Below are 19,727 nucleotides of genomic sequence, written 5' to 3'. Positions count from 1 at the left end.
AACAAAACAGACTCACTGTGTCTTATGATTGTAGACTTTACTACCAAAGAACACTAAACCAGTGTTTCTCAGCCCTGAGCCTGGGGACCCACTATGTATGCTGGGTTTCTGTCCAGGTAAGTTCTCTTAATTAGGACTGATTAAGCCATCAATGTAGTGCTGATCTGCATTTGGTCTGCTCCATACCTCAGAAGAAACTGTATCGAGACCACTGAAGCGAAATTCAACACTAATATAACCCTGATGAATTCATCCTGCATCATCCAAATACAACAAGACACAGAGACCATATTGGGAAAGTTCTCCACTGAGCTTCAAAAATATTCAAAATAAAACAATTCAAACAGGATGTCCTTGATTATAAGGATAACTTGGCCTGCACACGGATGATATGGGGACAACATGAACTGTGCTGATGTCTCAGAGGCTTGTCCAGATCTAGCTAATCCATGGCCTCCGACCCATTTTTTAATAATCATACTAATAATCATACCCACAAGCAGCAATGACCGGGGTCCAAGTACGAGATTTCAGCCTCTTCTCATGAGTGGTGCCAATCAAGTTTGATGAGAAAAACATGTCTAGCTGCAACAGCATGAGCCCTCTATTCCCTCATAAATGTAAAAAAGATGACAGTGTAACCATTTTAAACTGATTTCTTTAACATGTTCCATGGGGCTGTTTTTTCTTTTGGTTATAGGACCTCCTTGCTTTCCCATGTTGCCTCTATCTGGGAAAAAACAAGCACTGAAATGATCATTCATGTTTGAAACTTGAACTTGAACAAGCTGAGTCGAGTATTTAAAATGAATCCCACTATGCAGCCTGACTACATCCCTGTGTTTTTGTTAACTTGCTAACTTGTCATCCTCATCAACCCTTTAAACAACCGGCAGTTTTTTATGATAATACCATCATTGAGTGTTGTAACTTAAGAAATCTGAGTGGCCGAATGGGCTACAGTCACATTATTGTACTCAATGAGCAAGAACCATCCTTCAAAGGCAAATAATGACACCTTTGCCTATTTTTACGGATGGAGTCATGTCATCACCTCGGAAGTCAGTCTTTACCTGTTGTCTGCAGGGATCAATTTCAGACAGTAATAAATGCGATAAACTGTAATAAATTCATACAGATTGGGATTTTTTTTTCAGGTTACATTCCAACAATATTAACAAACAACTTTAAATTTAAAATAATTTTAAAACCAGTTAATGGCTCTTCTGTGTGGATTCTGACAGGGGGTTATTGTGGTTTAACTACACTTTAAGCTTGGCAAGACCATGTAGGTTTATTTAATCTATCCAGAAAGAGCTACCACTGTAAACAATGGAAGCACAATAAACTGAAGAAAATAACTGTAGCTCGACAGAAGCAGTTAACTTTTTGTCCCCTGGAGTTGCAGTAAGTGCTTTATAATCTCACAGGACTGCTTTGGTAACAAGTGGTGGCACTGAATGGCTCTGTATGACCCTTGCCAAGTACTGAGGCGGTGGTATACAGTACAATTTCTTGATTTTAAAACTTATGTGTCATCTCTGCCTTTTTCTGATTTGTCAGTAGCCCAGTCATGGTGTGTGTCAGGTTAACTTGAGTGCACTCGTGATTTTCGAGAATTGTAATATTTGTACTTGTTCCACCTCACCTCCTTTCCTTTCTTGTGCCCATTTTCTCCTTGAATCATTTCCTCTCCGAGCTGGGATAGTGTGAGACCTCTCTGTCTCATCACTCTCAGTGCAGCATGTGCTATCCCTCTGTGCATGTGTTCTGTCGGTGCCCTGCTGAATCTGTGTTTATTCAGCGTGTGTGTATGAACGTGTGTGCTGCCTTGTCACTGTATGTGTTCAGTGGCCTATTGCATTTTTCTCTAGCTTGCAAGCTAATGATCTTGAGGATATCCTCACCTATCAGCCCTGAATTGATCACTGAGATCCCCAACACAAAGCATTGTCTCTGCCCACAACAAATTCTACAGAGCTACTACTCCACCCCACACATTGGCCTATATAGCTCTGTGCCTATCCATCTGATGGAAGCTGCAGTGGCTTTCTTAAGTGCTGTATAGACTGGTTGTTTTAGAGTGCTGGCGCCACAAACCATGTTGCCCATGAACTCCGCACCACTGAGCTTCCCACAGGGGTTGTATGTCATGAACCAGGAGTGAGAAACCCTAACTGTCAGATTATGAAATATGATGGGGGGGGGGGGGGGGGGTAGAAAGCAGAAAAATCAGGGTATTGATTCAACTTCAGGTAATCTTGCAATTATACAGGTGTCCTCATTACTGTAGCAGCTTGGCAGTGTGTTTAGGAGCACCTAGTCCTGGATGTTGCAGAAAGGATTGAAATGCCCCTTGTAAAACTGAAGGGGTCTCTGTACTCCCAGCAAATTCTCTTGAGGATGGCCGCCAAGACACACACTGGCAACCCTGTGAACACCCCATTAAACAGAGAAATACACTGAGGCAAAGATATGGCTCAGATGTGCATCGGAGGGTGCAGACCTACTGTATCTCTGTCACTGGTGAAGACCTTGACTGTACAGAGCATTTGGGAGGGCCTCAGAAATTACACGTCTGGCACACAAAACAGTGTCCCTCTGACCACAAAGCTGAACTGGATTATGTCTGTCTTTCTCTGTGCTGAGTTCTCAGAATCTGCCTTCCCAAAACTGATACAGCAATCTCAGGAATTTCCTTCCCTCCAGCTCCAAAGGATTGAAGCATATATGTAGGGGTTTTTTGAACTGTTTTCAAAACCGGATCATGACCTGTTTTTTTTTTTCAGTAATGTGAGATCGTTTTCTTTCTAACATTTCTACAGATGAACATGTATTGAGTCTGAGGCAAAAACAGACATGCCAAAACAGTCTTCCTCTCAGACATGCATTTGTATAGATACACACACACACACACCATTCAGACAAATGAAATCCTTCACAAAATGAAAACAGGAAAGTGCAGATTTGGAGTATAACTGATATTTTGTCAGTTACTGCCAAATTTAATCCCTGTCCTCACAGTGACAGCAATGTATACCTTCACCCCCCCCCCCCCCCCCCCCCACCCTCACCCCACCTCTTCCACCTCTACTTCTTCTAAACCACAACACCTTTTCCAGACAGTGGAGTTTTTAGCATTAGTCTATTTTCTCTGTCCAGTTACCCCGCTGCGCAGAGTAAATGCCAGCACTGCCCATCTCTGCCCTGTATTTACCCAATACTGGACCCAGATGCCTCCGGCACACAAACAGGCCGCAGTGCCCTCACTCCTACCCCTCCTCACATCCTCTCCCCTCCTTTGCAGGTTAAATAAACGCTTGCGCTGTCCAAACACAACAGAGCCCCTATTTTCCCGCTGAAATATGCAGCTCTCAGATAACAATAGCAAAGCCGCGGGTGACGTCAGCGGAGGCCCAGAGAGTCAATATTGAAACACCTGCCCCCAGATACGCGAGAGCAGCGCGGGGCAGGAAGGACAGCCAGGCTCAGCGAGGGAAGGAGTACGCGTCTTTGAAGGAAAGGGAGAAGACACCCCGTGCAAATCTATCCCAAAAAACACATACCGCCAATTCCAGAGGCACTAAATCTCTAACCCTTTCATCCTCAAGCATTCCCACCCCAAGCCTCTCCCTTGCTTAGCATCACACTCTTTCAACTTCCATTTCTTTTTGCTGACTACCACTCTCTGGCATCCCTTCCCCTTTCAACCTTTAACTTCCCCCTCTCCATCCTCCCACCCCATTGGCCCTCCATCTTTTCCCTCCATCCTCATGTCTTCCTTCTCCTTTCACTCCCTTTCTCAGGAAGCAGACAGCCATTGCTCACGTGGTAACAGCAGAGGTTGACAGGGCCGTGTGTAAGCAAGGAGATGAGTGCGCTATTCTTCACACTGAGGATTTGTGCCTAGTGGACTAGACGAACGGACTGAGGGACATGTTTGAGGAGTGTCTTCACCAACCGTCTGGGTTTTTTTATGTGTGTGTCTCATGTTGTATTGCTTATGCACCCCCCCCCTATTCAGAAAACAGCTGAGCTCTCTGCACTCGGACACCTCCCCCTCCTTAAACTAATATGATCTTTTAGCTGTAAAACTGAATGCGATTTAAACATGAAAGATGAAAGCCTCGTAACACCTGTAAAGAAACAAGCCTGTGGTATTTAAGGCTGTATGGTAAAGTTCAAGGTTGTGTGCCATTTGGCAGCACTTAATCCCATTGTGGCAATATCTCCCACAGTGCCACTACATTTCAAGGATAGCACTAACAGTTTAGTAGTGGTGCAGATAATTGCCTAACGTATTGAATGCACTTTTGTAAGTCAGTCTGGATAAGATTGTCTGCCAAATGACAAAATATAAATCTCGCCAGTGCTAAGGAAAAGACCGGGCTGAAGTGTCCATGATCGAGTGAAGTGATTTGAAGGTATACATTTTCCTGTTTTCTTTATTTGTATCTATGACTATTCGCCATTTGGGATGAGGTTGGAGCTGAGCGGTTAGTAGAAGATTAGCATGTTAGGTTAGGTAGCTGAGAGGATGGGAGTTTTCTCTGCACATTTGGAATGCTGGTGGGAACTCAATGGTCACATGAGTTTCTGCTTTTCTTTCCATCAGGTTTAAATTACTTATCTGAGATCACTGCCTGGACATGAAGTGAAATCACCTGTTGTTGACTTGAAGCATGAAAATGGAAAGAAGTAAATAAAAAAAAAATTAAAAAGACTTTCTAGTAGAGAAGGACACATCCTCTACTTCATTATCACTTCATCATCATCACTTTGCTATCCATTCAACTCCCAAATTGTGTTTACTTTGCGCTCACGTTTTAATGGATCCTATTTGAACTGGAATAATGGCTTTAAGGGTTTATGGCTTTAACTTCAAACCCAATACTGTACAGTGTTTGAGAGTTCCAATTCAGCATATTGTTTAAGGTCATGAACTTGAAAATTTTAGGAACACCTGCACACCTTCAAAGACTGGGGGCCCTCACAGAGGTCCCACTGGAAGGAAACAGAAAAGAGTCATTCATCACACAGAGGCCCTGTGCCCAGGGGTGGCTGAAACAACCATGGAGACCAGACTGACCCCATTTTCCTGAACACTCCAAATTTAGACAAACTTCTTCGATGAAGCCCACATGTGGGCAATCAGCCTTGCAGCGCACTAAGTGGAAAAGCCTAAAGCCGCATGTTTCCGTACATCATGCTTGCTTTTTTGTTTGCATGCGAGGTTTTTGTCCTAAACACTGGAGCACCTGCGTGATGCAGAGTGTTACTGTAACTCGTGAAACGCATTCAACCAACTTTTAATATTTACTTCAACCTGTCAAATACAGTGCAAAAAAGACCCGCATCAGGAAGCAACCAAACACGCAACATACAACATCTGGTATTAATAACATTGTGCGTGCTTTGCATCAAGTAAAATTTAACAATCTATCTGAATGCGTTAGAATAATGCATATGGTAACACGGCTGGTCTATGCTGGGGTGAGAAATGAAACATTGTACACCAAAACTTCAACAACACACACAGTGTAACATAAAAGTGAATACATTAGTGTTCATTGGTATATATACATTTGTAATAATATAAAACACAGTGAGTCCCGAAATTTGTGTGCATAAATACTTGAGGACAACATGTACATGTACTGTACAATCTACACACACTGTTCACTCCCACCCTGACTGCCCCAGTGAAACACCAACGTGCACACCACCACCGCCACCAGCTTTCCCTCATGCGCTTGCATTTTCATCATTTCATTTAGCTGGGTATTAAAATTGGCTAGTAATGAATGAGCTGCGCTGTCTGGAGGAGTGGGGTTTCTCACAGAGGGAACATGAAAGCCATCCCTCCTCTTTTATCTGTCCATTCCCTCTTTAAAGAAGGCAGCACAGACTGTTAGGTCTGTTCTGTGCCATGCGCCTGAAGGGGATGATGTTCTCCAGTCCTCCGGCAGGCACATTCGAGTGAATCGTCCAACATCAGCTCTCCAAACCCAAACCGGGCCTGGCATCCCACAGTAGGATCAGATCAAATACACAGAATCTTTCAGCTTCACCTACACAGACACAGTCATAAAACCCCTTTCCCACTGTATGCAGACACACACACACGCACGCGCACACATACGCACGCACGCACACACACACACACGCACACTAAAGTCATGTACTGTATCATAAGCATCTGGATTCTGCAGCTTAGATATTTATCAGAAAGAGACTCATTACTCCATGTTAGCCTCCATAGGGTGAATCACAAGAACCGGACAGGCGCCGCAACACCCTTTGCTTTCTAGAGCGGAACCAAACATCCCGCTCATGGCATTGCCTCCGCCAAAACTGTGTTACAAAAAAACAAACCAATACCAGGTGCACAAACAAACACAAACCTCAGTGCTTTCAGCTCACCGAGGGAGAACTGCGCCTGCCACACAATAAGATTACTAGGCATCCAGACATGCAGCGTGGATACAGAGTTGATTACACAACCTGTTAGGCAACACATACAAAACCGATCCACCAAAACAAGCCCTTTATGTAACATTCTGTTTCATGTTAACTGACTCCGCTCAGAGTTCATTCCCTCTTCTTCCGTCTTTAACGTTAGTGATATTATTTTTGAATACCTTTTCCATTTGGCGACAGCTTTGGTCAGATAAAGATCAAGTCTGTGGAACAGTCTGTCATCTGATCCACTCTCTTTTTTGGTTTCTGCCACTGGCTCATAAACAGCATATAATATAATACATACTAAACAGGATTGCTTATGCTAACTTTTCCCTATTCTTTATTACGTCTATTGCTGTTAAAGTGAAATAAAAAAAATAAAAAAGTTAAGAAAAAAATCTGCATCTGTCGGATGGAGTCAGAATTGTGTACATCTGTACAGTAGATCTATAGCCTGTTCCACTGCTATTTTAAATAGAATATTACATAACAGCAGACACTCCTTTGGTTGCCTTCTGCTTTGCAGGGCCTCTTGATAGTGGACCTTTTCTGAATCAAGACCGTTTCTGAATCTCGTGGTACAGTGTGCTCATGAAAAGGGTTAACAATGTGATGCTGATGCACTAATACATGGGCATACACAAATACTTGGCATGGAATTCTACACTAGATTATTAAAAAAAAACCTTGAATGGAAAAGTGATTTCTAAAAAAGAAACTACAACTGACTATTTATGTTGGCACATTTTCTTGTGCTACTGTGATATGCGGTCACATAACATATAGATTGGTCAAACCTGTTTAGTGTGCTCTGAGCTACTTACATTTTAGTAATGAAATACAGTTATCCTTTCTAGATGTTTTAAAATTGATCAAAGAACTCTAGTTAAATTCTATCATTGAATATTTCGTGTAATATTTCCAAAAGATTACCTTAATGAAAATTGCTTCAAAGCAAGAATACCCGAGATACAGTAAGATACTAAGCCCTGCATATTTATTCATTCCCCTGATTGGTTAAAAACAAAAGACATGATGTAACAGAACAAATATTACATACTGGATGCTTTTTGTTAGCTTACTTTTTTACATGTTAAACTTTAAATGTAATATGATTGCAGAGTGCAAATTCATATTGTTCCGAAATAATAAATTTCATTCCAGAAAACATTAAGGTTACATTTATTCAGTCCTCTAAGTAGTTTCTTAAATAAAACCCAACCACAAAATAAAAATAGATGTAGTTTTCCTAGTTACTATTCCTAGTTAATCAAAGGTATGATTAGATGCGGAGGGCAATGTACCTGTACATCTAAAATCTGTTTGGTGAGATAAAGTAATGAGAGTCCTTCAAGCAGAGAGAACGGAGCTGTACTAAAAACCTCCCGTAGTCTCATTCTTTTACTCTGATTACATTCTTATTTTAAAAATAAACTGAGATGTTCCAAAGTTCTGGAGAGAGATCGTTTTCCAGAAATAATGGATGAATGGATTACAAAACACTGTCAGTCAGTTAGTCAATTGGGAAAACACTGGATGTGTATGTATTCTCTGATCCAGGAAAAGGCCAACACATTATCCTTTTCTCTTCCTTTTTGCTACTTAGTGTTCGTTTGCACTATGTGAAAAAGGAAATATACTGTGTATTTTTCAGCACTCATAAATATTCTGAGCTCCGACAGTACTGGAACTGTATTCGAATTGTACATGCAGTTTTACACACACGGGAGTTCAGATTCAGGTTCAGATACAGCCAGGATCTTTCAACTGCATTTCTAATTTTATGTTTGAAACATGGAAAATCCTGGTTTTAGAGTATAGATCTGAAGCTTAATTAAGGATTTAACTCTCCATTATGTCATTCTTGAATTGATTCTATTTATTACAATAACTTATGTAACTTTCTAAGAGGAATAAAATGCACAGCTATCAAGGAATATATATTTTCATTGATACAGCATAAGAAACATATTTTGTGAAATACTGATATTTGTACATATGGCTGGCTACACAGTGGATTTTAGTATTACTGCGGGAAATCTCTTTGGGTTCCTGTCTGACAGAGATGTGCCTGAAAGAGGTGTAATCAGAATTAACTTAAAAACATCTTTGATAAGATACAGTATTCCATTTCTGTTTGCAATATTTTTATCCTTTGACTATTTTACTCCTGAGGCACTGCAATGGTTTTGCACACCAGTCAAAAGACTAGGAAACATTCAAAGACTTTTGCTCAAATGCTTGAAATGCTTTTCTTAGACAAATATAAATAGTGAAGTTGATACCAATGTATGAATTTCTTAAATAATTTAGTAATTTAAAGTAAAATAATTTTAAAAATATTTTGTCTACGTTGAAGAATCTAAAATATAAGATAGTTTTGGTTTGTTAAACATTTTTTGGGTCACTGCATGATGCCAATTGTGATATTTCATAGTTTTGATGTCTTTACTATTATTCTAAAATGTGGAGAATAATAGAAATATAGAAAAAAAAAACCCTTCTAGACCCTTGTAGACTGGCAAATCATAAATGAATGGCAAATGACTGGCAAATCACAGAAATCTGGAAAAGTATTCCGCTTAAAAAATACCTCAGAATTTAACGTGAAGCAAGTGATATATTTACACTCGTGACATAATTTAGTTTTTTATTATTCTGGTATCCCTGTTTACCTTCTGTCGCACAGAGGTTCGTATTTCTGACACTCCGTAAACTGTTACCTGACTTCAATGTCCTGTATTATTGCGCCCTCTGCTGGTTGTGAGAATGTAGATGCACTCTTATCCTTGAAGCTCTGAACCGAGCTGAAGACAGCTTGTTTCACTTCGCTGCACCTAAGTCCTCTTTGCTGCGGTGAATTGCTGTTCTAATGACATAATCCTGTGCGCAGGTATTATAAAATATTTTTATAATCTTTATATTTTAAGACACGAACCTCAACAGATAGATTCAGGTCAAAGACCAATTGTTTGCATTTTGAAGAGCTCTCTGACCTCATACTGCTAATACATTTCTACTGAATATTACTTCAATATTACTAATAGTTTTTATGCCCTAGGGAAACAGGAAGCCTTTGGATGTCTCTGCATAGTATCAGAAGCTTCTAGTGAACTTCCCAAAATAAAGAAAGCTGGATATGTTTTTGCTAGATTTATTTAAAAGATTACTTACAAGTCATGAATGAATGTAAATGTCGACTTTTCTGGAATACAGTTCATTATTTGTTAATATTCTTAATTTCCTCTGTGCAATGATTTTGATTGAAGTATGCTTTTTAAGCAGGACAGTTTCTTTTATATCATTACTCTATGTTTAATCAGGGATGCAAGCAAATATACACGGCACGAAAAAGGAGTGTTGCAGACCAAGTTGGAGAGAAAGTAAGTATTCATTTCTTGTTCGCAGACTGTAATTTTAACCAGTGTTTTAGTAATTGCTTTCCCAATTCTTTATTTGTCGAATGTGGTTCATTTTCATACCCCAACAGCAAAACGTTCGTAACACGTTAACGTTAACAATGTCAGCACTGTTCGTATTCGGCTTTCTCCTTCCACGTTTACGGAATATTTTTCTGTATTTTTACAGTTATTTTTGCCTATGCAGAGTTGTAAGGAAAAGTGGATTCTGTTGTTATAAAGTGGATATGTTGCTATATCCCTTTCAGAAGTTTGATTAAGTCCTGTCAAACTTATAAACTATTCAGATAAGTTGTGCATACATAAATCTTCTCATAAGATTCCCATACTAATTGTCTATTATTGTCTATTATTGTTGTATTGTTGTCTTGTGTATAAATTGTTATTTATTTTCACATTTAATTGCCTTTGTTCCATTTTAATACATTCAATCCTACTTAAGAGTGTACAATTTAACGCTCAGAAATAAGAGAACCGATGTACTTCGGAGTGGGTGCTGGACATAGGCCTACATGTGCGGGTGTATTTCCTCGTATACGCGAACAAGATCATTTTAATTATTTTTTCGCAAAATAAATAAATGAATAGATAAATAAATAAAATTTAAAAATAAATAAATGTATAAATAAATAAAAAATCATTTTGATTCCAGTAAATTCGTCAATAAATATGTAAAAGATCCCTGGTCAACCATCACGGAACATGATCTGCGTTGGCTAAATTACAAAATAAAAGACTTAATTTACAAACAATTTTGTAAAAAATTTCCGCAAGCGAAAAGAATACTGCTTAGTGACTATTCACTTTATAACTCGCATCTCAACTTTAGATACAATATTATGCTGCCTATTAGCATGTCTGAGTCTCTTCTTAATTATTTATATATATATATATATATATATATATATATATATATATATATATATATATATATATATATATATATATATATATATAGTAGCATTGCTAATGAGATTACAGTCTCCTTACTTTTAAGAATATTTATTAGTCTAAATTACATAATTGCTCTTAATTATGGTGAATTTCTATTCCATGTGAGTGTTGCTAAGGTGTGCTGTGTGAATCCTTATTGGTGTACCGGGTTGTCCTGCAATTTTCAAATTTGCTTATTGATTCAGCTCATTCAACCTGTATTTCACTAGTCCCATGTTCCTTAAGTGTGACTGGTTTGTAGGCCTAAATGAGCATTGTGGATGCTCCACAAGGACTGACACATAGAAATATTTATTTATTTATTTATTTATTTGCACAGATGCTGCACACACATGAAATGGAGTCTCATACTGTGCGTTGTCTGCCTGGTGCTCAGGAAACGGACCCTCCCTGAGAGCACAGGCAAGCTCCTCGCCCTAACAGAAGTGCATCAAGTGGGTACATTTCACACGAGAACTAATGACATACGGAAGGATAGGTCTGAGGTTCAGCAGGACAAATCTGTTGATTTTGCAACAAGGATTGGGAACATTTACCTTTATATTTGGCAGTTTTACATTGCATTAACCTCCTTGGTTTTGTCAAACAAAATACACCATTGCCAAATATAAAGTTGTACAAGTTGTACATCTAAGGATGCAGACGTTGTTCTATCCATTAAAAGAAAATAGGATGCTAGAATATATGTCACAAAGTATCGACTACATCTAAAAAAGGTTGTGTTAATGCCTTTGTCTGACCACATTGAAAGTACAGAATATGTTCTGGGCACCACACTTATTAGGAGGACATAGAATCATAGTAGTGTAGTGAGGTGCAATAGGACTATTATCAAGTGTGAAAAATATGCACATTATGAAGACAGGCTCAAAACATAATTTTTTTTTTCTCAGTAAAAGGTGATCTGAGGGGACTTGACAGGGATTTTCAGCATTTTTAACAGGGATTCATAACGTGGACTACAGAAGATACGGAAGAAATATTGGCAGCATAACAAGACATTGATGGGAATTAAAGGGTCAAACTGCCACTGGCAATTTTTTCCCCTCAAGTAAAAATGCATAGAATAGCTTACCAAGATTCATAGTTGAATAGCAGATATAGCTGTTGAATAGTGTTCATGACCAGACTTTACACAATGCTAGGTACACAGCGGTCTATAGGTGAAAATGACTATCTTGCTTAGGGTGAATTGCACATCCATTATTACACTTTTTTTTCTTTAAACCAGCTTAGCAATACACACAGACAGACCCATCACCCCCTCTGCTTAGAATTCATAACAAAATTGCAGATGAGCCAGTGAAGTGCATTACGTAGTCTCCACTTTCACTTTCTGTTTCGGAGAATTGAAAGTAAAAAAAAAACAAAAAAACACCCTGACAGACAGCGGTTCTCAGTCGTCAGCCATGGCAGACGAGGAGGAGAGCAAAGTCTGCAGCCACTGGTAAGATATTTTTCCACATTAAATGAACTAAACAGTAACTTTATCTTTTTTAATATGAGTTGATTGTGTGAAAGTCAGACAAGCTTGTCTGTGTGATCTGTCAGTTTGAATGATCACTTCACTAGCAGGAAATGCTGTAACTGAAGATGTTGATTGTTCTTTCAGTTCCTCGATTTGTTTATCTTTTCCGTCTTTAAACACTGCTGCAGTGAGATGTTGTAATTGGCTAGATTAATAGTACGGACAAAAAAAAAACATTCTGGCATGGGAGTAATTACAGGAACAAATGTACTAGCTGGGGGTGTACCTTTCCATACAGCACACTAGAATCAGTTTTATTTTTAAAGCACAGTCACTGCTGATTCACTGTCACAGGACAGTTCAGAAATAGATCAAGTGGAACAAACAGGTTAAACTTTAAACCAGTTTGGTGAGGAAGAAATTCTCTCAAACAATGGTGCCAGAAATATTCCCTTGAATGCTCAACAACTGTTTTAATCTTCTTTCCCTCTTTGCCTTACACACTGCCCATACCCCATAAAACTCATATGCACATACACATACGTAAACACACGCACACACACACACACACACACACACACACACACAGTAACAAGGAAGTGGCTCAGTCCAACTTCGGGTTACACGAGCTGCACTGCCGAAGGTTTCTGTGTGTGTGCCCTGACTGTGAGGAGTCGGTTCCCAGGGAGGAGCTGGAGCAGCACAGAATTGACCAGCACAGCCAGGTCAGTCACGGATGGATGTTTTCAGAGCCGAGGGATGAATTGTATTTAAAAGTAAATAAACCTTTCCATGGACTCATGACTCAAATGAAGCGATCCTCAAAATGTCATGGAAGTAGTATTTGATGATGAAGAGATGTACATTCCAGAGGTCTTTAAGCAGCAAATTAACACAAGCCTGTGATAAATGATAAAACATTTGAAAGGTGGAAGCTGTTTTATGCAATTTTAAACAAATACAGTACCGATCAAAAGTCTGGACACACCTGATTAAGATGGAAACACACATTCAAAGACATTTTTATCTAAAGACTTAAATGCTTGAAATTTGTTTGTTCGACAAATATAAATAGTAGAGTTGATGCCTATGTATGAATTTCTTTCAAAAAAAATAATTAAAAAAAATCTTTTTAGCTACTTTGAAGAAACTAAAATAAGATAAATCTGTTATTTCATAGTTTTGATGTCTTTACAATTATTCTAAAATGTGGGAACCAGTAAAAATAAAGAAAAACCCTTCTGTGAGTAGGTGTCTCCACTCTTGACTGTACTGACTGGTACTGTATATGCATACACATGTTATTGCGTGGGGACAATGACTGCAGGAGATAAGGAAATAGTGATGTCCCTTTATTTGTCCCTTTATATATCTACAGGTGAGGTGTGGCAAGTGCAAGAAAAAGGTGGAAAGCTGCAAGCTGCAGGACCATGAGGTAAGAGAGCTTATCGGATAACGGAACAGGCTTTTCATATCTCACACCCTTTTTTCCTAAATCTGGGAAACTGCTTAGCAAGTCAGATAAGAATATAATACTTCCACTGCTGCCAACAAATTAATGATTAAAGATGAGTTATTTCAACTGACTACTGTCCCTACAAACACTGAATATTTTATTTATGCCAGTCTGTGGATTGGGCACTTAAATCAGAGAATCTTGATGCATATCTCAAACCTTTGCAATGTTACATAGACTGTGTGCATGCAGACCTTCTGAGAATCCGTTTTGATGAGAGAAAAGTGACAGCAAGGACTCACAGTTTTTCTGCACAGTATGTCTGCCTCTTTTCCTACCATCAGCCTACCTCCTGATCTGACTTTATCCCTTTATCCCTTGCTTTTTCCTTCCCTCCCACCCGCTGACAGGCAGAGGAGTGTGAGGACAGGCTGAAGAGCTGCGACTACTGCCAGCTGGAGCTGCCTTGGAAAAGCCTGGCGGAGCACACCGAGGCCTGCGGCAGCCGGACGGAGCGCTGCGGGGACTGCAGCCGCTACATCAGGCTGCGGGATCAGGAGGCCCACGCCCTGCTCTGCTCCCCCACACCAGCGGAGGGCGCCTCGCCTCAGAAAGACAAGAAGAGCACAGCAGCCCACACACGCGGTGAGTAGGCCGTCCCAACGTATGCAAACATCTGTATACAGTTGTGGCTGAATAGCGTGAGGAGAAGTTAATTAGACACGGGTAAGCATTTGTGATGATATAATGCAGCAGGAAGAGTGGCAGAAGAAGAAAATAAGGATGAAACAACAAATTATCCAAATCTGGGCATTTATCATATGGCTGTATGAGATTGCATCCAAATTCACTTCAATCCAAACAGCAATGAGGAGGCCTCAGGGTCAAAGCAAAACAAAAGAAGAAATTGATTCAAACAGTGTAGTCAGTGCATGTGTGGGACGTACCTATAGGGTAGAGTAATGCTTCCAATAGTGAAATATGCTGTAAAACTCAGTCAGTCCCATTATCTACTCAAACTCAGGGTGGCAGTCTGATCCTGGCCCATGTGTTTCATGTTTCAGAGCTGTGCTTTAACTGCATGAAGTCTTTCCCTCTATACCAGCTGAAGGGACACCAGGTAACAGAAATGACAAAGTACAAATTATGCAGTTTATAATAGTACCCTTAGTTTGGTCCTTGAATATCTCTCTCTTTCCATGTTTTTCCCAGCTGGTCTGTAATTCTTCATCGTTCTCTTTCGGCGGCGGAGGTGTCCATGATGAAAAGGACCTGGAACCCAATGTGGATGTGGCCAGCTTTTTCCAGTCTAGGTCCTTCCTGCGTAACAGAGGACCTACGCATGACAGAGACGTGGAGGATGTGAATGAGATCAGCACCTGTCCCTACTGTCATCTGGCCCTCCCTCTGTTTGTGCTGCAGAAGCATGAGGTTGGCCCACAGTATATCACATTGACAGATACTCATGGGGAACAGCTCTGCGGCCTTTACATACAGCTCCTTAGAAGGATTAAATATCTTTAAGATGGTCTGCTTTAATGGGGCAAAATGGCTACCTTTTGTATTCACCTCTGAATTTAAATGGATGAATATTTTGCTGACCACCAACACATCAGTAGATCAGTGGGAATTTTGTCATGCCTTACTTTCTGTGTGAGAATATTAGATTGAAAATAAGTTGTCTGCGTGTTCAAATTTTCTGCATGTTCAAATTTTCTGACTAAATTAATTTTAGACTCCAAATGGAATATGATTTGCAAAATGTGTAGAACAGGCAATTTGATTCACGCTTCTTTTCCTTTTTAGGTTAAATGTCGGGCAGTTGGAAATTGGAAAAACACTCTGGTAGAGTGACCAGGAAGATCAAACAAGAAAGATGGTGCAGGTTGTATTTCTTCTGATTTGATACTTGGCTTCTGTAATACAAGCATATGTGGGGACTGTATGAGGACTGTCTAGATATCTCATTTTAACGTGTGTCCTGTTCTCTGCAAGTGCCTCGTAAAAGGTCAGCAGGAAATAAAGAGCAGTTCTGGAACATTAAAAGTAGATTAATGAACCCTTTCACATATATGTCCTGTGCAACAATGCCATAACTGTTGGAGCTGTTTTCACACACACTCGAGAGAGAATGTTCTATTCTGTAGTTGGTGCAGTAATGGCTTCCCCCAGAGTGCTGGTTGGCCTTTATAATCACTTCGTCAAGTCTGTGCTAACTAGGATATAATTTGCTTTGTCCTACTGGGGTAGGGTGGATTTGGGTCATTTGGGGTTCTTTGGCTTTCTGCTGTACAGTGCCTCACAGCAATATTTTGCACGCCTATGGTTTGCTGGGTTATCATCATTGAGAACTCTGCCAGTCAGCGTTAACTCATCAGTAGTTATGGGACTATATCTTTGTGGAATGTGTAATGGGACTGTATCATTGTGGAATGTGTAAATACCATTGACCATGAACAGGTACAGCAGAGGATTGCAGCTAGAATTCTAGTTTTGTTGCACTGTAGCATTCTGGTAGCATTGCACAGAACATGGATTCTCCGCCATGGATTACACTGAGAAAATGCTTCCTGTAGTGCCTTGAAGTTCTGTAACTTCTGAGGTTACATTCTTGCTATTCATCCCAGTAGTATTGCTATAGGTTCTTCAGATACATCACAGCGGGCATGGGTTTCTCCCAACATAAGCTTCATATTTTGTTCCAAATATAACACTGATGAGCATGTCCAAAAAGCTCCATTTTCTTTTCGTCTGACCACAAGTTCCACTTGTCATTCAGATGTAGTTTGTCTGCTTAAAGGCTCCTCTTGCTGTGGTTTACCTTAAAAAAGGCTTCTTCCTTACAATGTGACCATGAATGCTGTTGAAGCAACATTGAATGGTACATTTGTCCTGAAGATACCAGTTTACTTCCGACTGCAGACTTCCAACTTTAGCCTTTAAATTTACACTTGCCTGACAGATACAGTTTCAGAGTCTTCAACCGAGCTTGCAAAAATCAATGTCACAATGGATTTGTGTTTGTTGAACTTTACCTATTATTTACAAGGCCACTTAAAGGTGTGCCTATATGTGACCAGCATGTTTTCTGGAGTCGCAGCAATGAGAAATTGCTGCATTCAATGGTACTGTGATCAAAAAACATTTTTAAAAGTAATCAGAAAAAAAACATACATTTGTCCTGTTATGCAACGTTATTTGTTCCTGTAAGTAAAAAAAATATATTGTATGGACAGCACTGTGCAAATTCCTGAAATCATGCAATTAACCATTTGTGTTCATTGTTCAGCTTTCATACTGTGGCTGCATCTACAAAAATTGTATTTAGTTGGTAAAGTAATGATTAATAATGATTTCTTTGTAGATTTTGGTGAATCCACTGTTGTTATGCTGGTATATCCATTTGAACTTCATGGCAGAGGGAACTAAATTTTTGCCTTGAATGTCTGGATACATGTACTATAGGTCAAATGGGTTAATTGAACATCAGCTAAACACATGCATAGTACAAAATTAATCTGGCACCACCCCTACATGCAATTATTTTTTATATTCTTGACATATTACACAATGTCAGATGAAACAATTACATTCAGAAACTTCTGCATGAATATTTGCAATACATTTATTTGAGTTTATTCCTTAATATTTCAGGGAGCCCGTGTTCATCAGATGGATTTGCAGAAGACAGTGGACCTGGACATAGCAGTGTATGGGAGCTCTAACAGTAGGACATGAGACAAATAATATGTCCAAACAGACTTAAGCTAAATAATGGACTTTAGATTAATATAACTTTGGATATGAGGCATAAATGACATACAGGTAGTCCACCTCTTGGGATTCGTGTTTACAGAAATGATCAATGTATACACCATTTATAAAAATATAAAAATGCCACCACTGGTTGCTGAGGAGAGAGAGGCTGAGGAGGAAGAATGAAAAAAGGAGTCACCACATGCAAGTTAGTGACTGTGGTAAAGTGAAAAACAAAATATCTGCAGAAGCAACAGTTTCCTTACCTAGGGCTCTTGTTTTTTTTGGGCTACCTTTATGAATCTGTGTGTTTTCTGTCAGAGAACTCTTATTAAATCCTTTGAGTGTGTGCATTGTCCTCCTTGCCCTGTAAATAAACAGCAAGCCAAAGACCATGATGTGCACCTTGCTGTTCTCTGTCCCTTTGTTTATTTATACTTACACTGATACTGAATCAGGATTAACCTGCCCAAGGGCCTGGAGGCATTAGATGGCATAATGATGTAACAATATCATCTCCTTCTTGACTGATTCTCCAGCCTTTGATCCCGGTTGACGTCTTCCCCGAGTGCAATGCTACAATGTCTACAGCCACCTTGCCTGACTGCAGGTCACAAACAAATTGAGGCCTCTTCTCCTTCATGCTGAAATGCAGTATCTGATAACCTGGTAGAGACCCTGGAGTTTTGGGCCAGGGTTTCACAGGGACCCTCTGGTGTTCTGGGGAAGATGCCCAGTCCCAGCTGGAACAGTGCGCCCCAAATCTGTGCATGTAGGTTGAACACTTTTAACTGCTACCAGAACTGGGCCTGGAGATGTTCCCTTTATACCTGATTTAATCAGTTTGCATTGTTCTTGTGTATTTTGCATTTATTTGTATTATAAAAAATAGTTTCTGAGATATACTGCATCAGTTTTATCATACCAAGGAGGCTGTCAGGTCTTTAACCACATCCTTTTATATATATATATATATATATATATATATATATATATATATATATATATATATATATATATAATTAAAATTTTCATCCATATAAATCCATCTATATTCCTTTTCATTTCAACCATATAAACAGTTCATATGTTGTCCTTATATAAATACTCATTTAGAGTAACAATTACTTGTTCAGCAAACAGGACAATTAGCATTTTATATATGTGACTTCTTTTACCTCTCCTATTTCAAAATTACTACCCACTGGTGTTCACCAACCTACTGTTCTGGTACAGGAACTGCTTGTAGGTGAGACACGGGTTCACTCTGTTGTTTCTGTGCTGTTCTGCAGGCCTGCTGTTGTCATCTTGTTTCTTTATGTTTCTGCTTGAGCGCTACGTCAAATACAAAAAACTTGAGTGTCTATGGGAAGACCTTCATTTCCCTTCCTGTTTTTATTATATGAATATGTGTTTGTGTGTGTTCAGGGCCCTAGGTTTCAAATGATTAAAAACTTTGCAATAATTAAGCTTTTTTTTCATCAATTTCACCTCAGTCAGTTTGGATGCATGGGAATGTATTTGTAAAGGCTTTGGATAGTTGGTTAAATGCTAAAATGTTAAAAAGTGATTGGCCACAGACACCAGGTGATATAAATGAGAGCTGGTGAAATAAGAGGGGAGCAAGGACTCAGATCTGGAGGTGTGTCAGTATCCCTGTATTATGTCTCTATCTGTGTCTGTGTCCATGGACCATATTGTACCATTTATGTATGCCTTTTCAACCTGTCCTATTTATTTATAATAATGTACATTTCCATTCCGGTGTTTTAAAATAACCTTTTTCATGTGTTAAGTATTTGGCTGGCTTCACAGCCAACTGTCACTCTTCCCTTGCTGTCTAGAAGCTCAGTCAGTGAATGAGGAATAAGCTGCTTATGTTGTGTAAGGTTGTGTACCTATCAGCTCTAACCAAACGCTTGAGTCATTTCCAATGATGGCTTGTTGCACAAGCTGCTACAGAAACAGCTAGAAGCTGCTACAGAAACAGCTCAGGCACCACCAATCTAAGACATGGTTGACCCCCTTCCTTTGATTACAAGAAATGTTACTGGAATCTGGGTTTACAAGGTTCATCCCACTGCAGAATAGACCAGGGAGCGAGATTGGCAGGAAAGTAGCTTTGAAGCAGGGAGAAAGACCAACACAATATGGTGCAATTAGACCATGGGGAGACAGGTGCATAGTGCACTCATACACCAGTGAGTCTACA

General features: G+C 39.5%; 1 protein-coding gene across 1 annotated transcript; it reads left to right on the top strand.

The window, feature by feature from the left end:
- The first annotated feature begins 12,230 nt into the window (after nucleotides 1-12,230).
- Nucleotides 12,231-18,061, top strand: LOC118783503 (XIAP-associated factor 1-like). The gene is made up of 8 exons (XM_036537405.1): nucleotides 12,231-12,282; nucleotides 12,893-13,028; nucleotides 13,682-13,738; nucleotides 14,170-14,404; nucleotides 14,824-14,879; nucleotides 14,972-15,190; nucleotides 15,566-15,644; nucleotides 17,414-18,061. Exons 1-7 carry the CDS (start codon nucleotides 12,245-12,247, stop codon nucleotides 15,611-15,613), a joined length of 789 nt encoding a protein of 262 aa, XP_036393298.1. The 5' UTR covers nucleotides 12,231-12,244; the 3' UTR covers nucleotides 15,614-15,644; nucleotides 17,414-18,061.
- The last annotated feature ends 1,666 nt before the right edge of the window (nucleotides 18,062-19,727 follow it).

This window comes from Megalops cyprinoides, chromosome 9 (genome assembly GCF_013368585.1).
Source record: "Megalops cyprinoides isolate fMegCyp1 chromosome 9, fMegCyp1.pri, whole genome shotgun sequence".
Classification (NCBI taxonomy): Eukaryota; Metazoa; Chordata; class Actinopteri; order Elopiformes; family Megalopidae; genus Megalops; species Megalops cyprinoides.
The sequence above is the reverse complement of the archived record's forward strand: the minus strand, read 5'-3'. Positions and strand labels throughout refer to the sequence as shown.

Excerpts from the sequence above, each read along its gene's own strand:
- LOC118783503 (XM_036537405.1), top strand. The coding sequence starts at position 12,245 with ATGGCAGACGAGGAGGAGAGCAAAGTCTGCAGCCACTG. Across the intron at positions 12,283-12,892 it reads AGCAAAGTCTGCAGCCACTG|TAACAAGGAAGTGGCTCAGT; the intron begins GTAAGATATTTT and ends ACACACACACAG. Across the intron at positions 14,405-14,823 it reads CACAGCAGCCCACACACGCG|AGCTGTGCTTTAACTGCATG; the intron begins GTGAGTAGGCCG and ends TTCATGTTTCAG.